This window comes from Cladophialophora psammophila (assembly GCF_000585535.1).
Source record: "Cladophialophora psammophila CBS 110553 chromosome Unknown aczJe-supercont1.19, whole genome shotgun sequence".
NCBI classification, from domain to species: Eukaryota; Fungi; Ascomycota; class Eurotiomycetes; order Chaetothyriales; family Herpotrichiellaceae; genus Cladophialophora; species Cladophialophora psammophila.
The window spans coordinates 201,212-225,043 of NW_006912940.1; the positions used below are offsets into that span (position 1 = coordinate 201,212).

Consider the following 23,832-nt stretch of genomic DNA (forward strand, 5'->3'; position numbering starts at 1 on the left):
GTATATATGCATGTAGTATGGATTGGGAGCCAGCTGATCTCGAGAAGAATAAGATCTGCAATATGAGGAATGTTCCAGCCTATCTCGCGTGGAAACACAAGTCAAGCAGAAACCCATTTGGGTCACCGTAGGCTAGGGTTAGCTAGAAATGCCGTTTAGCTTGTGACAGGCCTCATATTTACATATCTGAGACAAGAATAACACAGGTCAACTCGGCCATCCTACAGCGAGATGGGCAAAAGAGCATTATGTTTGATCTGTACATTGAATCGCTGAACAGCGTCCAACGCTGACACTGCCGTCGCCCAAATACTACCGCGATGAGACCTCGTTGTGCCAGGATGCCCTGCAGCGGTTCCTACGACAGTTGCCGGTCCTTGTTTTCCTCGCATCGATACTTCCAGCGTGTATTTTAGGTTCAAGCTGACTACCTGTCTCGCCTGGTACCGGGTAGCTTGGCTCACAAATGGTATGACGAGGAGAAGAGTATGTAGGGGCTTCAGACACTCATCCGGACTCCATATCGAAGCCGGGGCCCTCGAGATCCCCTCTGCGGTTCTTTAAGGAGATTGATCATCAAACTTCTTTCTCCACGGTCATGTGTAGGTCTCTGAACAAGGAACGGGGCCCTCCCATTGCTTGGGGGAAAGTATCTAGCTGTGGGCAACTGTGGGACAGCATAGAAGCTTGACAAGGTTAACTTCGCAACAACTCGTGTCATGACTTCGGCCCCCTTCTTCCCACCTGGGCGATCACGGTGCCTTCATGGACTCGGAGGGTACTCGAGGATTCAGCTCCTTTCGAGCCGTAGGGTCTTCTAGAACGCTAGCATTCTTTGCAGAACTTGGTTTCTCATGTGGACTCAGCGTCTTCCGAAGTGCGTGCCGCTTCTGACGATGGTGCCTCATACGACTGAGCGTCATTTGACGGCTTAGGATGAGTCTTTGGTGCGATGTGAATGGCGCCGGATTGAGTATAGGTTTCGCTAGGGTGACCAACAGGGCGGACTACCACTGTTTTTCGGACCAAGTCGACAAGTTCCAGCTTTACTGGCAAAAAGGAACGAAACTTCACTCCTTTTTCCCAGCCCTCGTTTGATGCCAGAATAACCGCGTAGACATTGAAAGGCAGAAGAACGCCCCTGAGCCCACTGTCATCGGGACGAGTTCGCGTAGAATTCACTGAGGTCACATTCACGTCCCATACGTGCGGGAGTTCTGCCTCCCTGAAGTGGAACGCTCGGAACAGTGCTTGTGTGATCCAATGCCTTCTCTCGGCGCGCGTTATCTCACGCGCCCATTCATACATTCTAGGCGAATGTTCTACTATAAATTCGTCGACCTTTTCCTTCGAGATAGGCAGCTTCAACTTATCGTCCGAATCACCCGGATCCCCCGGCTGGATTGCTCCACTCGCTTCCGCTCGGAGGTAGGCATCCACCTGCCAGTGGGCCATTAAGTCTGGATAACGTCGAAGAGGATTGCTGAACCATAGATGGACTTGATGGCTTTTGTGGACATGTGGTATAGGCGAGGACGAAAGCTTGCCTGACGGATACTCTGCATGCTCGCCGCGGCCCAATTTGTTAAGTTTGGAAGGGGGAAAGTCCGCTGTATATGAGGAGCCAAAGAAGCATGCAGGTAGCTTGCGATCTTGAAACCACTTCCCGGCCGACTCTGCCACGAGGTCTCCACATAGGGCTGTTAAGGTAACATACTGCGGCATTTCCTTCACCCGATTCAGTCGCATATACCGAGATACTGTAATTCTGATTGAAGGATCGCCCTGGTACTGTTGACTCCGGAAAAGACTCTCTTCATCAAATCGACTGCCTCTTATGTGGACGTAACTTTGAGTCGAAAGGCTTCCTTGGACTTCCCAATCAGGCGCCACCGCCACGATTCTCCGACGACTTTCCTCTCGAGCAAGAAGAAGCTTTTCCAACATTTGAAGCTCGGACAGGTGGGTACGAGCTTCTTCGATATCTGCAGGGGCCGCCTGTTGCAAAGACTTCGGGGGTAATCCAGCTTGTGGCCCCAATGACAGCGTGGCTGCCTCGTATTCAGGTTTCCCCAGAATATGTTCCACAGCAGCGTTGGAAAGGTGGATCACGTTTCGAAGCGTGGTCGGTCGAATCTTGATGTCTACCACGTCGCCAGCCTCTGTCAATAGGGTGCTGACTGTGATGGCGGGAGAGCCAGAACGAAGGGACAACGTTCGAGCAAAGCTGTCAGGGACCATACGTGCAACGTATGTATTATGAAAAACACTCCCAGTGAGTTTCAAGGCTCGCTGTGCTATGATGTGCTCTGGATCAATGAACGCGGTAGGGTGCGAAACATGTCCATGGATCCAGTATGCACCAGGAATTTCGGTGCTAGGCTCAATAGAAAAGCCGTCTTCTCTGACATTTGTTTCGCCAGCGTCGATGCAGTAAACCGGGAGATGGTCAAAACTGTGGCGCAAAGATGCCATAGAATCAACGAGCAATCCATGATCGAGTGTCTTGCTGAGACCCAACCTGTGACAGAAGAGGTCCGCCTCGTCGTAGATACGGGTCAGGTCGTGACTAGCTCTGCCGCCCGGAATCTCTAGGGTCACATTGTGGTCGGAACGAAGAAACCATGGTGGCAGGGTACCCAACTCTTGAAGCAAAAGACAGCCCATGTTTTGGTCGAGGCGAAGTTTGGGGTATGCACCGATCGCCCGGAGGATGAGAGAAGCAATGGCAAGGTTTCGGTTGTTATCGGGGGGGGGATAACGAACATAACAGTCCCAAAGGAACTCTAGAAACATCTTGTCCTCTTCCGAGAATGTTTCGTCGTTGTCTTTGACGGGAATTTTGCCGTTTCCAAGATCTGCAGGTTGGATGGAGCTGGGACCAAGACTGCCAATCGTGGTGGGAGACCGCAGAGCGCGGCTTTTGAGGATCAATCGCCTTGCCTTTGCGACGAAGGAAGAGAGGGGATTGCGCGCCAGAGCACCGGTTACGTCCTTTCCCATGGCGGCGGCGGCGGCGGCCTCTTGATATTCTCGAGCCCATGTACAGACTTGATCAAAGCGCTGTGCCAGTCTTTTAGGCATGATAGCTACAGTTGCTGAAGGATAGTGGGTCTTCTTGAGGATGGTGATTTGAGCAACATGCTTCCTTCGGAGTGTCCTATAGATGGTAAAGAGGGCCGCAGGAGGCACTTCGGAGTATTTGACACCTAGTAATTTGGTTACGACCTGCTCATACGAGAGGGAGATGTGCCTTTCTCCGTCGGCAATGCGTTCGTAAAGCGAATCTAGCAAAGCAAGGTTTTCTCGCCGCCAGGTGGACATATCGTCGATGAACCGAGCAAGCCGGGTTGTTAGAGTCTCGGCGTCGGCGGAAGGGATGTCGCCTGCAAAGCTGTAGCCCATCTTGACCTCGAAGTCTGCGGCTTGCATCTCCAGTGGCTTGACTGGCAAGTGCTTCCGGATCTGGTCCACTTCTTGTTGCGAAGCAAATTGCTTGAATCTAGGGCTGGGCTGCTGGACGGATTTTTCAACGACCCAGCGACCGTCGAGTAGCAAATACTGACGCTGCCAGCCCAGGGTGCCCAAGAAGATGGCTAGTTGTGAACGTGCAAAGCGACCGGCGCCAGCCGTATATTTGCCAGGCTGCCACCAGATCAGATCACCCGGATCGAGATGAGGGACATTGCCGCCTTCCACTGCATCTTCCCATGTTTCGGGAAGATCGCCTGCACCCACGTCTTCATCCTCGCCCAAAGTATTATCGGCGAGGCTTGCTTCTTCGATGAACAAAGAGTTGGGCAACACAGTTAGCCTTTTGAGCGGGAGTGAATCGCTGTTTGCATCTGCTTCTTTCCTTTTCTTCTTGTTATTCTCTGCGCTCCAGGCTCTTAGGTGGTTACGAATTAAAGAATTAGGTGGGACGGCGGGATTCTTGGCTGGTGAAGAAGAGGATCGAGTTGTGGCAGCGGCGCCCAAAGTGATATCTTGAAAGGCGTCAATGCAAGGCTGGGAAGGCTGGGAGGTCTCTAGTGATGCCAGACAAGAGCTCAATGTATAAAATGATCTCCTCTGCTGTCTGAGCTGCCGCGTGGCATTTGCAGGTGTCGAGAGTCTCTGTCTTCGATTGTGACCGAGGAAGGCTGAAAGGAACACATTGTGCCGACATTCTGGACAGATGTATGGCAGTCGCTTCTTGGTGACAATGCCTACGCGGCTTCTCGATGCCAGCATTTCGAATTGAGAGGCCGAGTGGTGGGGAGGACAGAGAGTTGAGGTGAAGGACTGAGCACTCAACGAGCAGGCTTGTACTTGTAGGCAAGAGATGGAGAAGTCGCAGTCGCAGTCGCGTTCTCCAAAAAAAAAAAAATATTATGGAAGGCTCCGCGTTGTTGCCGTCTCCAGCACAGTCGACCAACCAGCAACAGTCCGCTTGTGACTCAACACCAGTCAGTTTTTCTTGTGAATCTGTCCCGTTCCCTTCCCACAGTGGTTGTACAGGAATTCAGACAGACTTGCAACCGTCAACATGCCGATCCAGCAGCCCGCAAACCAGATCAAACTGACCAATGTGTCGTTGGTCCGGTATAAGAAGGGCAAGAAGCGCTTCGAGCTTGCATGCTATAAGAACAAACTCCTCGAATACCGGTCAGGAACCGAGACCGACCTCGACAACGTCCTGCAAGTGCCAACCATCTTCCTCAACGCTTCAAAGGGCGAAACTGCCCCAAATGCTGAACTGATCAAAGCATGGCCTTTGCCCTCGCAGAATGAAAAACAAGAATCCTCAGCAGCGCATGGAGGGAAAGGCGGTGGAAAAGGAGGAAAGAAGGGCAAAGGGAGATCTACAACGGATGAGGGGGAGGATGAGAAATCTTGGAAAGACGCCATCATTGAAGAAATCCTGAAAAAGGGCGAGATCCAAGTAAATGCTAATGAGCGCAAGGAACTACTGGACAGAATGGAGAGGGAGATTGTGGAAGAAGTCGCCCAGAGACTCGTCGATCCGCAGACAAAGAGAGTCTACACTACAGGCATGATCAAGAAAGGACTGGATGTTCTCTCTAAACAGGGAGGTCATGTGCCCTCGCAGGATTCCTTGGGTCATAGGCTCGGCAACTTGAACTTGGGTGAAGGCATCAAGAAGGCCGTTGCTGCACCAAAGGGATCGAGCGAGACGAGTGGGCAAGCGACGCCTATGACCGACGACGATAACGAATCCGCGTCTGGTGGTAACTCAAAGGGCAAGAAGAGCGATATGCCAACATGGACTGGGGTCGTGACCAATAAATCCGTCAAGCAGCAGGCTCTTGAAGCGATTCGCGCCCTGATCGCATGGCAGCCCATTCCCGTCATGCGTGCGCGTATGAGATTGCGAATCACTTGTCCCACCAACATCGCCAAACAGGCCGCGAAATCCAAAGTTGCGAGTACAGGCACAGAAGCTGGCGAAGACGCTGGGGCCGATCACGGCAAAGGCACTATCAAAGATCGCATTCTCTCCTTTGTCGAGCAAGTAGAGAGCCAAGAGGTGCTGGGCGAGGAGTGGGAAGTTGTTGGATTCGTGGAGCCGGGAGCGTTCAAGGCCCTGGGTGAGTTTATTGCCGCCGAGATGAAAGGGAAAGGGAGACTGGAAGTGCTGGACATGGGTGTTACACATACCGATGATTGAGAACTTTGGCTACACCGAAAAGGCGGAATGGACGCCTGGTTTCTAAATCCGATCCCGTGTGGGCCGGACGATGGACAGAGACAAAACACGACTTTACTCGATGCGACGTCCTGAATCCCCTGTCAACATGGTTGACTAGCAAAACAACCGCTATACGTCTCAGAGCAAACGGGCCATCCAACTGGAGGCTCGATCCCCCAAATACGGCCACTATGCGGCTTCCGGGTCTCCATCAAGCAAGCCCCCATCACGTCCAAATCCAAACGCATTTGTCACCACCCACTACCATCAAGGAATTTGGAATGGATTACGGGCCAGTCGGTACCGGATTGACCTTGCAGATACCAACGAGATGCCAACCCACAGACCATTTCACATGTCAACTTATCTGGAATGTCCCGCTACCGGAACGGATACTATCACAGGTCAATCACTTCGAATCTTCACTACGAGTCCAGGAGAGCCCCCAGATACTAGAGAGAGGGGATTATTCGTTACAAGGTTACGCGGCCAGGATACTGCGGCAGCGCTCGCACTATCGGGATATGTGTCTCTCACGAAACCGGCTTAGTTGGTGGACGCAAGCGGTTGAATCGTCCAAATGGGAACAGAGAGACACACAACAACTTGAGACCCATCGCTTCACACGTTCACTGCAACAATCTGCGGTCTCAAGAGGGATTTTACAAAAGTACCAACAATAAGGTCACGAGATTGGTGGTATGAGAGAAACTGTGGGAGGTAAAGGAGGTTGGACGACGAAGCCGGCATTTATCCATGATTTATCAGTTACCCATCTGGTCCAACCCTCTCACGTGCACAGTTTTCGGAGACATCTCGAGTCTGACGAAGACGAAAAATAAACGAAGAGGCACGTGCTGAGGAACAGTATGACAAAATGGCCACTGTTTCGGACAGAGAGCCAATGGTATGATTGAGAGAGGGAGCCATTGCTGCCGTCGCCAAAGACAAGGTCCCTTCACTGGAACAGAAGGATGCCTTTAAAGCTTTTCGCCCGATCCGATCGCTTTGCATCACAGCCTGCGCAGCCAGCCCAGCCTTGGGGACGATCAGAAGAGAATCACACCTCCAGCCCAGTATGCCAATGTCCGATCAGAGTCTATATCCAAGTTTTGCCCGTGGAATTGTTGTTTTCAAATGAAATCGTAGACCTTTGGAATAAAAATCTGAAAAAAAAAAAGGTGTGGAAGAAGCCATCCCTCCGTGCCATGCTTTAGGACCGAAACACCGAGAAATGCTATACCCAGGTCTATGTCCCATGTCATGCTAGAAAGGCCGTGCTGCCCGGTGCTCAGATATCTTTGGATGTCGACTGCCCGTGTCTGAACAATGCTATTGTTGAATTGTTGCTTCCTGTCTTTATACTGAGCGCCAGTATGGTTTCGGGATTCCAGCAGGATTGCACCTTCGAGTTCGTGCCCGTGTAAATTGCTTCGTTCGTGCCGCGTCCTCCCATGTTCGGGTGAGGTTAGTCTCGTCATCATTCAGCATTTGTCCATCATGCTCCCACATTTCTCCTATCATAAGGCAACACCAATTCCTCTGTCGCCAAAATCCCTCGGTCTCAGCGTAGCCCTCGTCATGGCTTGCTCGAGCTCCTCGGCTGTAAATGGTGTATCGTGGCCGGTAGTTTGCTTGGACAGAGCTGCCAACTCCGGCATGTGGATACCACTGTCATGCTGGGCGAGTTTGTTGTTCGGTTCGGCCGGTGCAGAGGGAACCGCCGTAGCTTGGTCTGAGAGGGATGCTGCGAAAAGGTCAGTTGAGTTGATGGCGGGAGATCGAAATGGCATATGGAAAACATACTGCTTGCAGTATCTGCATCAAACGCCGTACTAGCTGCAGCACTTTTCTGCCTGCTCGTGCTGTCCGAAGAACTACCACTGCCTTCTGAATCCGCACCACTCTGATTTCTCAGCGCTGACAGGGGGTGTTCCTGCACCGAAGGTCTCCGACTTGCAGCTCTACTGTGGACTCTACTGGCCGCAGCACTTTGCGATTTCGTACCACCAGGAGAGAATGTGCCTGAGAGTGCGAGCGAGGTCCGTCTCCGGGCCGATGAGAAGGCGTCTGCAAGGGAGAAGGCTTGCAGGGAGGCTTGATGTTGGGGATCGACCTTTCCCCGGTACTTAGACTTTGGGATCTCGTTGGGCTTATAGTATTCAATGTCCTTCCGGTTTGTGTAATATATTTCACCATTGGGCCCCGTCTCACTTCCCGTACTATTCTTCTTGGACGTAAAAGTCCTCCGTAACTTTACTCGTAGACCCATCGTGCCTGTGCGATACGGAGGGGAGAAAGGAGTAATGGTCGGGAGCGCGCTGACGGAGTGTCTGTCTAATTCTAGTACTCGACTCTGAATGGAACCCTCTGTCGATGGGCAATAGACAAGCCCTGGTTCAAGGCAAACGAGGTTCAGTCTGTGTCGATATTGTAACGATGAGGATAGGAAGACGGGAGGGACGGAAAGGACCAAGAGGTCTCATAAGAAGGCTATCAGGCTGGATCAGAGAGAAGTGGAACTGCGGTGGCTAGAGGCATATCAGACACAATCAGGAGAGCATGGACCTGTGGGTAGCAATGACGAGCGGCGGGCACAATTGTTATGCTGAAATCTGGCACAAGGTAGTGGGGAGGGCCGGGAGGAATATGGAGATAGGCGTGGTCAGTGTGTCGCCATGGTCGACAGCTGGGATGAGACGTCTCCGTGCCCTGTGCGCTGTGCCCTTGTACCCTGCTCTTGCCTGTACAGTATTTCCCAATGCAGCGGTCCAGTATCCACCCTGCGCCATCGTCGACGGGTTCTATCGCAGTTCTGAGCATGGCGGCTAGCATATGGGAGTAGCATATTATCGCAAAGCCCGGGAGGAGGCGAGGCACCCGTATGGGCCAGGGTCGAGACGGAGGAGGGTGGAGCGGGCAACAGAAGCCCAAGGCAGTCAAGTTGTGGCAGAATCCGACGATTCCGCCGATAGGTCTTTGCTGATGTGGATTCGGATGGATCAGGTCTGAGGTTGGCCGCAGTGAGAAGTGGTCCTGATAGTCCCAATCCTACCTCACTACTCCATACCTACTCGGCAGAGTGCCTGCGGTCGGGGGCAAGGGCAGAGAGATTCCAGAAAACGAAGCGGGCAGGAGTGCCGGCCCCCTGCAATGCAACGTGTTGGCCTGAACAAATTGCCCGCCATAAGCAAAACACCCATATGCTCCGCAAGTACCAGATTGCGTAAGTATGAGGGTCGAGCAGGGCCAGGTGTCACCTTTCCACCTTCTAGAAAGATGCTTGTTCTGGGTCTTGGTGTTTTGTTCTGGCGCAGGCGGATTTCGCTGGACGTGGTTGGGTGGCGACTTCCCGCCCCTTGCATTGGCCGCCTGGCCTCTAGCCCTGTACTTGCCCTTACTAGGTACTTGTTAGCCCTATCAAGCCGCCGCGGAAGGGGGCCTCCAAGCCTCCAAGCCCTTGGGGAGGGACCTGTAGCGTGGCTCCCTTCCAGAGCGTGCTCCTCCCACCTCTGCTTGTTGCCATGGCCTTCACCCGACGTGCATGAGCGACTTGTTTTCTGCTGATAAGGTGTCTCGGTGTGCCTCTCATTTCTCAGGAGATAAAGTTCTTCGCTCGTATCACTCCACGGACAAACAAATCTCGTTTGCCGTCCAAGTATTTGGGCAGGGCAGACAGAGTCCAGAATCAGTTCGCCACGACGAAGCCACCGACGGCGATATCTCGCTCCAAAAAAAAACACAACGCTGTGTCGCCGCCATTACTGTCACGTGACTATTGCTCGCCATCGCCATCGCCATCGCCATCTCCATCTCCATCACCGCCATTGTGGGTTTCAAGTAACACAATAATGACCTGGTCTCGGGTAATCCATCTCAAAAAGGCCAATGATGTGCATACATATACTTGTAGGTATTTCCCCCAGGCTCTTTGGTTGCACTTGGGGCGATTGGCCCATCTCTTGAGATCTGGCTGTGTGTGTGTGTGAGTGTGTGTGTGTATGACACTTCATTCTAGACCAAACTGGCACCACGGACATCACTTGGTGTTTTGGGGGGGGGGGGGAAATGCCAGTGGCCAGTGCACCTACTGCCCAATGAACAGCTCAATGCCTTCGGTCTGTGGCTTGAAACTTGAACCGCTTCTCCCAGATCGTAAAGTTATTGGTGTCAATGGTGTCATGGGATCCATGATGCGTATTGTGGTTCGAGAGTTTCAGGTTATGACGCAAACCAGGAAACCATGGCGCAGACAGCTCAGAACAGTTCAGACAGGGTTCACGAAGCACAGCTTCACCTCCCTCTCCCATCTCCTCCTCCAAAGCTTCTCTTTTGTTTCTTCTTCTCTATGTGTAGCGACATTAGTTGATGGCCTTCTCTCCCCTGCATTTGGCCCACCGTCGACAACCTCTAGCAACCCCAATATCGAATGGACAAGTTCAAGACCATAATGTACGTATTCTCATCCGCCCAAGCTCTCCCTCGCCTAATACAATGCTCAAGGCAAGCCAGGGACAAAGGAGACACCCAAGAGAAAAGCGGACCGACTGGTCGACTGACCGGACAAGGTTCTCATTTTCCCAAGAGAGAGGACCAGCCTGCGGGTGATGCAACCGCTTCTCAGGAAAATACAGCCGCGGGATACGTGCTGGGTGCGTTCATCCTTTGCATCGTGCTTATCGACCTACTGATTCAGCGATAGGCACCGGTGCAAAGCAGGCCAATGAAGCAGATCCGGCAAGTGGCTTGTCAGGTCCTGGTTCTGGTACTGCTGCCATTGGCGAGACCTCAACCTACAGCTCCCACACACTGACCAAAGGCGATACCGTTGGAAATGTGGTTGACTCGAGATCCGAGGACCCCACCACTTATCGAGTCCCAGAACACGCATACTTGTCAAGCAAAGGTGTACCGGAGGGTGGCCCCTTAGCTGCCGCAGCGCACGCATTTCACAAGGACAAAGACTATAGCAGTATGTCACGCTCCAGACTTTGCCTGGAGAGTCCGTGCCACTAACCTGTCCAGCTTCTCATATCCCAGGAGCATTTCCCAAAGACGTGACAGCGCATGATGCCACCACAATTGCTCCTTCGACTTTGACCACGACGACATCACCAGCTGAACGATCAGCGGTATACGGTCAAGTTGAGAAGACAAAGGTGCCTGATGCGGCCACCGCAGCTCAGTTTGCCGCAAGAGGTGCTCCGGGAAGTCAGGAGCAGCCAAGCTCGGAAGAGCCCAAGAGATCTGGGACAATTGGAAAGATCCTAGGTGCCGTGGGCCTAGGAACTGCTGCTAGTGGTGCCGCAGCCGCTCCTTCCAGAGCAGAGGGCGATCAACCGCATGCCGTCGTAGACACTCCTGATCAGCCTACCACTACTACAGGTCTGGAGTCCTACACTGCCCCAAGGCGCTCAGGGCCTCCTCCATCGCATCACAGGAAGGAGAGTATTCCAACTACAGCCTACCCAGCAGGCGTAGATTCTCCTGCACCGATCAATCCGCCAGTCGGTGGTACCTCAGTCGGCGCAGAGCCGGGCCAAAAAGATCATGTCGGTCGGAATGCAGCAGTGGCGGCTGCAGGTGTTGGAGCTGGCGCAGCCGCAGCTGGCGTTTATGCCATGCACGGTAGCGAAAGGGAGACAGCAAGGCCTGACTGGCCTCTGCGCGATGACCTCCCTACTAGGACACCAGGTGCTGCGACTGTTCCTACTTCAGAGGGCGCTACCAAGCCCACGCCTGCAAGTCGACCAGTTCATCAAGACCCCGCCGCTCACAATGCTGCACTTGCTGGTGGCGAAGCGTCCGTCGTGCCTGAATACAGCCAACGCCAAGACAGATTGGAAGCTCAAGCCCAGAAAGACAAAGCGAAACAGGAGGCAGCCCGTGCGGGAGCCGCAAGTGTTGAAGGCGGAGCATCTATCGCACCTGAATACACTGTGCGTCAAGACAAAGCCTCAGAAGAAACAGAACGGCAGAGACATAAAAAGGAGGAGGAAGCTGCGCTCGCTGGAGTTGCAGCAGCTGGAGCTGGAGCGGCTGGGTTGTATGAGTATAACCAACGTCAAGACAGGCTTGAGGAGGACGCTCAGAGACAGAAGGATTTGGCGGAACAAGAGGCTGCCCGACAGAAGCAGTTCGAAAAGGACCAGAAGGCTGCTGAAAAACACGCCAAGAAGGAAGAGAAGCATCATCAGAAGGAGCTCAAAAAGGAAGAGAAACATCACCAGAAAGAGCTCGAGAAGGAAGAAAAAGCCCGAGAAAAAGCTGCAGAGAAGGAAGAACAACACCATCGCAAGGAACTCGAGCGTGAGCAAAAGGAACGTGAGAAAGCTGCCGCCGCGGCGGCTTTTGGTGCCGGCGCAGCTGGCGCTGGTGCATATGAGGTCTACGACAGGGACAAACACCCGCCTCCCGCAACGGCAACTGATGAATCAGGTCACACAAAGCTTCACAAGGAGCCGGAGGAGAAGAGGCCGGGTCTTTTGAAACGAATCTTCAGGCGCCGCAAGAACAAAGATACAGGTGAAGAAGAGGAATACGAAGACCACGAGCATCATGAGGCTGAGGCTGAGCATGGCGACCACCATGTTGCCGAAGCTGGAGTCACTGGAGGCACGGGTGTCGCCGTAGCCGGGACTGCTGCTGCATCCCACGAGCCGGCTAGAACTTCGTACGAGGCACAAAGCGGCGGCCTTCAGAAGCCATCATACAATCCCTTCTCCAAGGACGATCCAGCACGCGGACCTGCAACCACAACCAGCAGCAGCACGCCTGCAGCCACCAACTTGGCACCAGAACCCCCTCGCTCAAGGAGAAGTAGCGTTGGGCCGGATGCAATTGACCCTACCACAACCCATCTACCCTATGACCCTACCCACCACCCTGAGAGCCGGAAATCCATCTCGGAACAAGGTGAACATCTCGACCACATCGGCGGACTGACGGCGCATCATCCATACGCCGAGGGCGAACAAAAGCCCGGGCTGGCACATAGGATCATCGATGCGTTGAAGCCGTTGCCTGATAAAGAGGAGTTACAACAGCACGCGGAAGAGTATCATCATCACGGACAGCCGTCTCAGATGGGGCGGTAGTTGGAGAGCAGCAGAGGAAGAACACTACATAATCCGATGTCTTGGATTGCCTTAATCAAAGTATTGTGATCAATTCTTGGATCCACCCCGACGCTGTTGTTTCTCTAATTTAATTAATCTAAAAAGAATGTCTAAATTGCGGTTAAGAATGAATATCCTCCTCGGGGTGCCATATTCGAATGGGGGCTTCACGAAGTAACCGAAGATCACTTGACCTACCTGTGACCCGGCAGGGACCGGGGTGGCCTCTTTGCCTTTGTTTCATGCATGTAAGAACGCCATAGCATGGCACGGCATGACAATGATGACAATGAGGTATAAAATATGATACATTTCTTTCGTTCCAATTAGCCTAGCCCTCTTCCCTTCCAGCTTTGTTTGTGGCGCTCCACTCAGTTGAGCTTGTCTGTCTTTTGTTGGCCTAACCAACTCCGAGGGCCAGCTGGGGCTCGAAAGACTGGATGGTGGTGGTGATAATAAAAGCAATACCAAAAATTCTGCAGAAAACGAGTAGACACTCGATAATTGCAATACACGCGTTTTGGTTCTTCGAGCCCTCCAATGATCTCGACGCATTGGCCCGTTCAATCACCGAGAATCGCTTTGCTCGGTGAAAATGCTGTGTCGAGTCCCCTTCTAAAACGAGCGCCGCAATTTTCGCCTTTCCAGACGGAGAAATCGTCGCTCGAAAAATGCATCTTAGCATACCAAGATCTCAAGAATAGATCCAGCCTCGAACGCTAGCTTTTCACATGCCTTGAGGTTTTTTTGGACGCTTCCTTAGCATCGGTCTCCCGATCACCACCTCTCACACCATGCTCCCCTATCCTTTCTTCGTATACAACCTTGCCGCAATATTCATGCTCCACAGTTCCTGGAACAACAACTTCGCCGCATAAGGCAAGTAAATCTGACTTATCCGATTCTTGTTGTTACAGTTCTTGCACTCAAAGGTATTCTTCTTGAGTTTCGCAATCACCGTCATCAATCCGCAGATATCGCAAATGTGCACGCGGAAAGGATCAGAAACGTCAAAAAGGCGTTCTTTGAGGAATGAAGAGGCACCGTGTGCGATCATGCAGTCGCGTTCCATTTCACCGAAACGGAGACCACCGTCGCGAGCACGACCTTCGACGGGCTGTCGGGTCAGGATTTGGGTTGGACCTCGAGCGCGGGAGTGGATTTTGTCATCGACCATATGTCTTAGACGCTGGTAGTAGGTAGGGCCGAGGAAGACTTGTGCGACGAGCTTGCGCCCAGTATGCCCATTGTACATTACTTCGAAGCCTCGAGATTGGTAGCCCATTCGTCTGAGCAACTCGGAGATCTGGGTCACGGTGACTTTCGTAAAGGGCGTGGCATCCCCTTCATCGCCGCGAAGTGTCGCTACTTTTGAAAGCTGACATTCGATCAAGTGCGCAATCGTCATGCGAGAGGGAATGGCGTGCGGGTTGATAATCAGATCGGGCACAATGCCTTCTCGTGTGAAAGGCATATCTTCATGACGGTATGTGATACCAATTGTACCCTTCTGACCATGGCGAGATGCAAATTTATCGCCGATTTGAGGCACTTTGGTTGTCCTAACTCTGACCTTGGCAAACCGATGGCCTTCATTGGTAGTAGTGAGCAATACCTGGTCAACAATGCCAGACTCCGTAGATCTTAAGGGTGTTGACACGTCTCGCTTAATATGCTGTTTCTGTCTTTGACCAAGTTCTTCGGCATCTGGTGCCATTGGAGCGGTCTTACCCATGATGATATCTTCTCCGCTCACCCGGACACCAGGAGCGACAATGCCATCCTCGTCAATCTTGTCATATGTACCGTGCTTAAGACGAAGCGTATCAGCTCTTGTGGGCTTCTCAAACTGCTCCACCACGGAGTGGCCGACTATCTTTTCCGAGTCCTGGTAGGTCCGGTAGAACAGCGAACGGAAGAGACCACGATCGATCGAGCTCTGATTCATGATGACGGAATCTTCTTGGTTGTAACCCGAATAACACGCGATGGCGACAATGGCATTTTGTCCTGCAGGAAGTTCTCGGAATTTCAGGTAGTCCATAGCCATCGTTCTGGCAAGCGGTTTCTGAGGATAGTACAAGATATTTGCCATGGTCTCCATCCGTTGGTCGAAGTTGGTGAGGAAAACACCCATAGCCTGTTTACCCATAGCAGACTGGTAGGTGTTACGAGGTGATTGATTGTGATCGGGAAATGGAATGATACTGGCGCAGACGCCCAAGATCATACTTGGATGAATTTCGCAGTGAGTGAAGGTGTGCGAGAACGGGTTGAGCAGAGGGTCGTTTCTCCTCAAAGGGTCATCTTCGGCCTCTATCTCCATGCCCATCCATCTTGCTTTGGAATCGGCTAGAGCTTCAGGGGTCATGATGATCATTGCAGTTTCTTCCTCCTCGGCATCAAGGTATTCGACAACGCCGGATTCGAGGAGATTGTTCCAACCGTATGGCCTGACTTCATCAGTCCACTGAAAGCCGCTTTCCTTCAGGTAGGCAGTCTGATCAAGCTTGTTGATGTGTTCCTTGTTGAGCACTAAGTTGCCACGGTTTTCTGATGCCGGGTCGGTTTCAACAACAAACAGGGGACGAACAATTCTGCCCGAGTCACCATTGACTTTGAACTCTTTCTCTCGAATATCCCAGACCAGACTTACTTGGGCATCAAACACGCCCTTTCTCCGTAGTTTGCGGAGGTCATCAACGAGACGTTTCGGGTCGCGTAGGACTACCGCAAACCACACACCGTCAACAAAGACCTTGGTCGCCTGAGGATTCAATCTAGGTTCCCAGTCTTCCAATGCTTCGACATGTTTGGTGAGGATATAATTCACCAGAGGAGCAGTCTCGTAAGTATTTGTAACCATCGACATAAGAGACAAGTTCTTGACCAGACCACAAGCCTGACCTTCGGGCGTCTCAGCCGGACAAACGTATCCCCAGTGAGTGTTGTGGAGTTGACGAGGCTTTGCAATTTTACCTTCTCGACCGATTGGAGCATTGGTACGACGAAGATGTGATAAAGTAGACGCAAAAGTGTAGCGGCTGAGCACTTGAGAAACACCAGCTTTCGCTTTGTCTAGTTTCTTTTGATCGCCCCAGTTACCAGTAGCCAACGAATACTTCAAGCCGCTTGTGATGATGGGATGTTTGAAGCCGGCCATGATATTGATGGGCTGGCCTGCCTCCACGCGCTTCTGCATATATCTGTAGAAATCTTTCGTAGCTTTGTCAAATTGTAAACGGAAGAGGTTGGTCATGAGAGGCCCAGCAAGATCGAGTCGCTTTTTTCCAAGGTGATCTCGATCGTCCGGTTCCGCACGCCCGAGGGCGCATTTCAGCAATCGGTTGACCATATAGCCTAGGAAGAATGCCTTTCTAGCGGTAGCATCTGGGCTTTGTCCGATATGGGGTAGGAACTCTTTCTGCAGGATGTCTGTGGCATGCTTCTGCCGTTCATGGCTTCTCAAAGTCGGAATGTTGCCTCGGCGCGCAATGAAATCTCGAGCTAGATCTGCACCCTGGATGGCCTGACCTTCTTGGAGTGAGCCCATCAGCATATCCATCATTTCTTTATCGCTTTGATCAAAGCAGATCTTCTCCAGGATATCGGCATCAGAGACTATGTCCAAGGCTCGGAAGACAATAACGAGAGGAATGTCCTGCTTGACATATGGTAGTTGGACTCGGATCGGGTTGTCGATCTTGGTGCCATCGGGCCCATCCACTCTGCGGAAGAGCTTGACTGTGCACTGAGACATCATGCGGGCGCCACGATCGATGACGGATCTGATTTCTGCAAGGTGGGTGAACGGGGAAGGCGCTGCCTTTTGGAAGACTTGGACGATATTTCCAGCACTTCGTTCTTGAGCGATGAGCACTTTCTCGCTGCCGTTGATGATGAAGTAGCCTCCCTGGTCATATGGGCATTCTCCCCATGCGAAGAGATCTCTCTCGCTTTGGAATTTCTCGCTCACCAAGTGACAGGTCATACTCCTGACCATGATGGGTATCTTTCCAATGTATACCTCTTTGTCACTGTCAAAGTCATCTTCGTCTTCGCCCTCTCTCCAGAAGAGCTCAGTGCCGTCCTCCTTCATGACGCCCGAGTCTTTGTCGTCCTCATCCCATGGGCGCTCTTTTGCGTAGTATGTCCGTCTGGTCATCTTAACGTAGACTGGACTCGCGTATGTCAGACTCCTCATGCGTGCTTCGTGAGGCATACAGTCTGTCGTAGTGCCATCAGGTTCGACTTGGTTCGGCTTGCTGAGTGTGACCTTGCCGAATTTGACTTCATGCCTCTTGATAACAACTGGGTTCGGATCATTTTCATCCACATTTTGTGCATGGTCCAAGGTAACACCACCCTTTTCATTGACTAGATCTTGCAGACCCGAGCGCATGAAATGGTTGAATGAGTCTATCTGCATAGACGCCAACTTCTTGATATCGAAGAACGAACTGATGACTTTCCAGCAGTCTTCAGATGTGATATCTTGTTCTCCAGCGTCCATCTCATAGGCACCAGCTTCCCCATAATAGCCGTTCGGTTCATATTTGACCTCGTATTCCGCCATGAGGGGCGATCGATGATCCGGGAGCGGTCGCACACGATAGGTGATTGGGGAATTCCGCGAAAGCTGAGGGAGAGAAGGAGAAGACAGACGCGGAGGCGAATTCGATTCTCCCTCCCTTCTGAGTCGCAACTCAGGTCTTCAGAAAGCGCTCTGACAAAGGGCACTGAATTGTCAGTCAAGACTTCAGATTTCCTCTGGAGAGCCACCAACAGAGCGACAGACAGCCAGAGACCCGGAGCCGCGAGAGAAAGACACCCGACACTAAGCACAGTGTAAGGATTCGTGGATGTTGGTTGCTGTGGAGAGGAATGTCCTCGAGGATCTTTTTGGCGCGCATAAAAGTGAAGGCGACCGTGGCAATTCTTGCCGCTTTATTTGCAGATGGACTAACCTCTTTTGGATGCGGATACGACTGCGGTTACCTCGTAGAGTGACTAGCAAGTAGTAGCTCTAGAGAAGGTGACAGTGATGGAATGTGAACTCATGGATCATGAATGAGAATGGGTATCACAATTATGCATAGAATCCATGCATGTCAGCTATCAGCAATTCGTTCCTCCCTAATGGCATAATTAGATCTCGCATTCACAAAACACCAGCTTCATTGCTCCACGCACAAAAGTAATGCCTCCAGCATTTCCTCCGTAGCCTTCGCTTCATCACTCTGTCCAGGATCCATCCCGTTGAGTTGATCCCGTAGGCTCCGCTCGAGTATCTTAAGCCCGTCTTCGCTGAGGAGTATGGTGATGGTCTGTCTCGCTCCGTTGTCTTCTGCCACCATCCAGCTGAGGATCAACTCAATGGCCTGGAGTGAGAAGAGGCCGGCGTCTAGTCGCCGTGAGAACCACTCGTCGGCCTGTGCTTCCACTTGGGCTTGGTTGAGATCTTGTCGCTCCCTTTGAATATGCGCATCCACTTTGCTCAATCTCGTCTTGTATTCGCGCCGCAATTCGACGAGCTTTGTGATTTTTTCGTAGTCATTTTCCACAAACTTGGCGAGAGTGCGTATCCTTTCGGCAGAGCCTCCCGGCAGATACCTCAACATGCTTGCCAGGATTCCAATGAGATGCTCGACCAAGCTTCGCTCCATTTTGTGGGATTTCATAAGCATGCCGAAGATTGTCTTGAGTCCGGCCGCGTCGACCAACCTCACCGAGACAGATGTCGCATTGCCTCCACTCATGGCGTGGTCGAGCACTCGCAAAGCCCGTGCTTTAGCCAATCGACCTTCTCGGAGCATGATGAGACACAGCTCGACACCTTCCCCTTCGACAAACTTCTCGCCGGCAATGCGTTCCTCCACCACACAGGCTAAGCAATCAAAGAGATTTTCGGCAAACTCTTCCTCGTCCGAGTCCTTTTCGGGATCTCGCTTGCGATACGCGCTGACGAGTTCGAGAAGAGAGTCGACTCCGTCTTTCCGCGCTAGACGATCTCGATTGGTTTTGTTGCTCTGAAGAAGTATGGCCAGAATTTCCGCGGCGTATTGGCGATTCTGTCCAACCTTTCCCCTCGCATAAAGATCCACTTTCTTTATCCTTGAGAGGAGCCATTCCATCAGGGCATCTTTCGCCCCAACAGCCTCCAAGTTTCCAGTGTCGGACAAGATGTTCTCGACAACATTCAAAATATGATAAACCCCTGCTCGGTCACTCTCATTGTTATCCTCGTCCAGTCTACTGAGGTTGCTCGTAAGAAGATCCACGATGTCACTCTGAATCGTGGCCTTGACCAAAGTCTTCCATTGTTCTTCGGTAGTGGTCGAGTCCTCATCTGTCAGCTCCGCGAGCAACTCACAGACAGCGATGGCAATGTCGGTATTCTCATGCGCAAGCAATCCAACCAAACTGCCCACACAGCCCATTTTGACGAATTCGGCGTACAACTCGCCGTGTTCACTCAATAGACTCAAACCTTTGATTTCAGCATCCAAATCGGCCTCACTGCTCACAAACTTCATGGGCTCATTCTCGTATTTGGCTCGTAGTTCGGCGTTCTTGTTGATTTTCCGTTCAAAGTTAATGGCCGTGCGGCGCAGCCATGTGGAATCAATCTTTTCTTCCACCTCACCAGCTTCATTTTTATCGATGTAATCAATCACTTCTCTCTCTTGTTTTGTGACACCGCCGCCAAAGAAGCGCCCCTCCTCATCGTCTCCGACTTCGTCCTCAGGGTCTTCCGGCGGCGGTGCGGGTCCGGCTTCGAGATTATCTCGATCATCTAGGACCTCATCCTGCACAAAAGTAGCTTTGCTCTCTGAGCCATTGGAGGTGGAATCGTCATGTGAGGAGCCATTGGCGGAACTGCGTGGAGAGGAGCCGTTGGTCAGTTTGGCAGATTTGTTGGAGAGGGCATTGGAGAATGACTTGGTCGGGTCCTCGAGTTTTCGCTTGGAAGCGACGTTGGGTTTGTGGAAAAGGTCATCAATCGAGGTCATGACTGCACGATGGGCAGATCAATTCAAGGCCTCATTGTTGTCTCTTTTTCCTTAATCTCTGGTGAAGAAAAAAACGAAGAGGGCTGCACCACCGGAAAACATAGGAAAGGCATTCAAGGCAGAGAAATCCGGACAACCGCAAATTGAAACTCGGGAAAGTTTCCATTTGAGCGCGTGCCACTTTTTGCGGCGCTTTTCCATTCACATGGACGGACATGGTTGGCTTTGTACTCCTCCGTACGAGGTACGCGAGACTCCATCTCCACTCCATATTCTTCACAGCTAGTTTTCCCGAGCGGCAGCATCGGGCCTTGGGCCTTGAGGTCTTTCCTCTCCTTTTCAACGGCCCAGAACGGCCCCGAGGTTCTTTTGCCAAATATCAAACAACCCTTTGATCAACACCCCCCCCTCCTCCCCCCACCAGAAGCCCCGTACCCAGTACCGAGACCGGCGTCCCATCTACAATACCAGCCTCGCGCAGTGCAACATCCGCACCCACCTGAACGAATTGGATCTACCCCAATTGCAACCCACATAATTTGATTGCAAGGCAAATCCACCACCAGCCAAAATATCGAGTACCTCGTTTGCTTGCATTGATTCCTAGTGTACAGGTAAATCTTAGGATCAGTAACGCTGAAACGAACAGCTCCTAGCACCAACTGCAGCGATCAAAAGAAACCCCAAAGCTGCCCAGTTATATCCTGCTGCCATCCTCTTCCTCTCTGATACCAGGCAGGACGAACCCACTTACGTCAAAATGGGATGTCTTCTGGCCATGACTGCAGGCAGATCGATCTATTATTCTCGCTCATACAATATGATTGGGCCAACCTGTGCCGGTAAACAGACTCCAACACCACCCAATCGGCTTCGGCTGGTGAGGCCTGCAACTAGCTTCACCATCAAGCTGGCTTGTCCATGACTGTCCCCTATTCAGCTCGGCTCCACAAAGGCTGTAATTAAGGCCACCTTCAAAGCCTCTGTCGTTCTTCGATGAAACATGCAACACGGATCAGAGAAACTCGGCCCCTCTAATTGTTGCATGGGTACCACCCGCGGCTCATGATGGAATAAAGGGTTCGCTATCTGTCGATGACTATCCGACGTCTCAGTTAAGTGTGGTTTACTTTATTGATGCTCTTGACCATCTTTTTCTTCGAAAAGAGCGGCTTTCTACTCGGTACACCTGGGTTTCGTTTCGTTTCTACATTCTCGGTGAAGATGCGGTGCCTTATAACCGGCAGCTTCGTTCTCGTTGCTCTTTTCTCCATAGGACATGCGGCAACCAACGTCTGCTATAATCCAGATGGAACTCAGACGGTGAAAGATACTTATTCTCCATGTTTTCCCACCACCAACGTGACGCACTGCTGTCCAGAGGACTCAACTTGTCTAAAGAATGGGCTGTGCCTGATGAAGGTGAGTAGTGGAACTGCCGCGAGAATTACCAGGTATTGCTTAACATCTCCATGACAGAATGACACTACCCTCAACACTGGTCTATGCACGGACAGTACGTGGCAGGACGATGCCTGCTTCCCACGCTGCCTAACCTCCCAACGCAAACCCGGCCCAAGTTCGCTCTATCGCTGCAGCAACAATAATTGGTGTTGTTCGGATGGTGCCTCCAATTCCACCTCCTGTTGCCGAGACGAAGGCGTCAAGCTATTCCCAATCATTGCACACGCAGCCGTGGAAAACGGCTCAGCCTTTTTGCATGGCTACAGCATCGCACCCATTGCTAGCATTATTACAAATGGCGCATTGCTCTCGAGCACGGCTCTGCAGACAGTGACCTTCACGACGGACATATCTGGGTCACCGATCACCATCACGGCGACAACAACTGGGGAACCCGACCCTGTAGCCATCAGGGAGGTCAACAGCTCCAGTGCGAGTCTCAGCACTGGATTGGGTACTGGACTGGGGGTCGGTGTTCCTCTCCTTGCAGTTATCGGTTTTCTTTCATTTCTCCTCTTCCGAGAGAAGAAACGTCACCAGGCGACCCTCGAATCTATGTCCAGCAACGACGGCTATCCACTTGTAACCCATCATCAAACAATGTTACCTGGACAGTATCAAGTCGCAGCTGGTAGCTCTGAGGACCAATCGCCCTATCCCATGCGGCACCCTGCTGAAGTCGATTCGCGGGAGACGAAAGTTGCGCGTCTAGAGCTTCCGGCATCATGAGCCCAGTACACTGAGGTCAACCAGAGGGAAATCAAGAATCTCACCTGTCTTCAGAGCCATCCCGGGAGGCCATCAAGGCAGCATTACTTTAAGTCCTCGGCGCATACCTCGGCGGGGGTTGCGAGAAGAATGCGTCGGTTTCGCTGTAAGAATGACCGCCTATTGAGCCCGCCTCAGGTGGCGGGATGACCCAATCTCCCTCCCCACGACCACCAGCCTGGGCCTCACTTCCGTCATCCTGATCTTGTTGGTTAGAAGACTGCGCCACGAGTCTTCCAATTCCAACACGTGCCAGCCCATACTCACTCTGCCTCTGGATTCTCGGGTACTCTGCCTGGACGACACTCTGCTCAGGCATACTACTAGCAGGCACCACTCTAATCGGCACATCCTGGCACGCAAACTTAAATTCCCTGCCTTCGTATTCGATTCCAATCTCCAAATTCAGCGTATGCTCAATTGCAGCATTATATGTCGCAAAATCCAGGACAAGACTCTCTCTTGGTATGCGCAGTTGAGTGACCTCGGCGAGGTCGACCTCCATATAGGCGGATATTTCCATGGTGCCTGCCCCGTCGGTGCCAGACGGAAATGTCTCACACTGACTGATTGAGAGTGGCAGTGAGCATGTTGTTTTTCGCGTATACGTCTTGCGCGTGGAGGTTGATGGGTGGTGCCCTGCTTGGACCTTCGTGTGTTGAATGATTGCGATCTTCATGCTTTTGATTGTGAGGCTTGTCGCAGCCGATGGAGGCAGACTTTCTATGCCAGTTGTTGCACACGTTTTGGTGTTGCTGAGTGATTGGCCAGAGAACAATATGCTCATTGTCGAATAGTCTTCTCTGTTCTCTATTCTCCGTGGCAGAAGGACAGAAATACTGAGTGAAGGTTCAGCAGCCGCCAATCCTTCTTTGCGGCCATCACGTTGCAATTTTGAAAGCTTCAGGATTCGAGACATTGGGTTTTGAAGGGAGACATGCGTCTTCCCTCGGGGGAGTTTGAACACTTGGTGATGGCGGACATAAGACTGATCAACTCGACTGGTAGGATTCTGAGTTGCACCTATCCTTGCAGTGTTCTGGGGCAGGATATTGATCGAACTTTTTGCGGCGATGCTTTTCCCTATGGTCGCCATAGGAGAGCTTAACGGCGGCCTCAATGTCGCTTCGAGAATATACTCCACAGCACAAACAAATCCCCGACAACTATACAGCATAGTCGGCGGCAAGTCATGCTTTTGGATACCTTGGACGGTCCTTTGAAGGGCTAGACACCTTGACATCATTCTATCATCGGCGTACTCGGGCACTTTAAACCCAAACGGCCAACTATATTCACCGGCACTGTGCGTCCATTTCCCTCCAGTATACAACACCTTCTCACGCTGAAAGAGGACCTCGCGCGAGTGATAATCGGTGCTCGAAACACTGAGATCTCCATAGTTCTGAGTCAATGTAACGCGAGACAGGCCAGTGAAAGTGATGACGATGGAGCCAATGGGAATGGACCTGGCCGAGGTGAGGAAAAGGGTACCGCTGAAGTGGGAGCCTGGGTGATATGGCCCGGTTTGAGGAAGCTGGATTGAGAGAGACATGGTTCGGGGCTTTTCGCACCGCCTTCGATCCAAAGTGGCGGATTGGATTTCCTCAAGCGGCTTCTGCAATACAGACTCCGGTCATTCGTGAGGATCATGTTAGATAGAACCTAGTCGCATGACAATTTCCCGTACACGGTTGTTGCATTCGATGTATCTCCAAAAGGAATAAAGCCTCAACATTGAAATCCCTTTGCCACGTAGCGAGCAGCCATGAGAAGC

At 51.9% G+C, this 23,832-nt stretch overlaps 8 protein-coding genes across 8 annotated transcripts; 3 read left to right on the forward strand and 5 right to left on the reverse strand.

Moving 5' to 3' along the window:
• Positions 1-852: 852 nt before the first annotated feature.
• A1O5_10214 (uncharacterized protein) lies at positions 853-4,233 on the reverse strand (the record flags this gene model as incomplete). Its single annotated transcript, XM_007750792.1, has 1 exon — positions 853-4,233. The coding sequence occupies one exon, from the start codon at positions 4,231-4,233 to the stop codon at positions 853-855; it is 3,381 nt and encodes a 1,126-aa protein (XP_007748982.1).
• A 295-nt stretch (positions 4,234-4,528) lies between these two features.
• A1O5_10215 (uncharacterized protein) lies at positions 4,529-5,671 on the forward strand (the record flags this gene model as incomplete). The annotated part of the gene is made up of 3 exons (XM_007750793.1): positions 4,529-4,811; positions 4,884-5,080; positions 5,165-5,671. 3 exons carry the CDS (start codon positions 4,529-4,531, stop codon positions 5,669-5,671), a joined length of 987 nt encoding a protein of 328 aa, XP_007748983.1.
• Positions 5,672-7,212: 1,541 nt separating this feature from the next.
• Positions 7,213-7,964, reverse strand: A1O5_10216 (uncharacterized protein; the record flags this gene model as incomplete). The annotated part of the gene is made up of 2 exons (XM_007750794.1): positions 7,213-7,439; positions 7,499-7,964. 2 exons carry the CDS (start codon positions 7,962-7,964, stop codon positions 7,213-7,215), a joined length of 693 nt encoding a protein of 230 aa, XP_007748984.1.
• Positions 7,965-10,142: 2,178 nt separating this feature from the next.
• On the forward strand, positions 10,143-12,789 carry A1O5_10217 (uncharacterized protein; the record flags this gene model as incomplete). The annotated part of the gene is made up of 3 exons (XM_007750795.1): positions 10,143-10,344; positions 10,395-10,664; positions 10,718-12,789. 3 exons carry the CDS (start codon positions 10,143-10,145, stop codon positions 12,787-12,789), a joined length of 2,544 nt encoding a protein of 847 aa, XP_007748985.1.
• Positions 12,790-13,612: 823 nt separating this feature from the next.
• On the reverse strand, positions 13,613-17,386 carry A1O5_10218 (DNA-directed RNA polymerase II subunit RPB2; the record flags this gene model as incomplete). The annotated part of the gene is made up of 1 exon (XM_007750796.1): positions 13,613-17,386. The coding sequence occupies one exon, from the start codon at positions 17,384-17,386 to the stop codon at positions 13,613-13,615; it is 3,774 nt and encodes a 1,257-aa protein (XP_007748986.1).
• A 601-nt stretch (positions 17,387-17,987) lies between these two features.
• On the reverse strand, positions 17,988-19,823 carry A1O5_10219 (uncharacterized protein; the record flags this gene model as incomplete). The annotated part of the gene is made up of 1 exon (XM_007750797.1): positions 17,988-19,823. The coding sequence occupies one exon, from the start codon at positions 19,821-19,823 to the stop codon at positions 17,988-17,990; it is 1,836 nt and encodes a 611-aa protein (XP_007748987.1).
• A 1,224-nt stretch (positions 19,824-21,047) lies between these two features.
• A1O5_10220 (uncharacterized protein) lies at positions 21,048-21,620 on the forward strand (the record flags this gene model as incomplete). Its single annotated transcript, XM_007750798.1, has 2 exons — positions 21,048-21,245; positions 21,303-21,620. Coding segments are annotated over 2 exons (516 nt in total), but the record flags the coding sequence as incomplete, so codon positions are not given.
• Positions 21,621-22,104: 484 nt separating this feature from the next.
• A1O5_10221 (uncharacterized protein) lies at positions 22,105-23,610 on the reverse strand (the record flags this gene model as incomplete). Its single annotated transcript, XM_007750799.1, has 1 exon — positions 22,105-23,610. The coding sequence occupies one exon, from the start codon at positions 23,608-23,610 to the stop codon at positions 22,105-22,107; it is 1,506 nt and encodes a 501-aa protein (XP_007748989.1).
• Between the last annotated feature and the right edge of the window lie 222 nt (positions 23,611-23,832).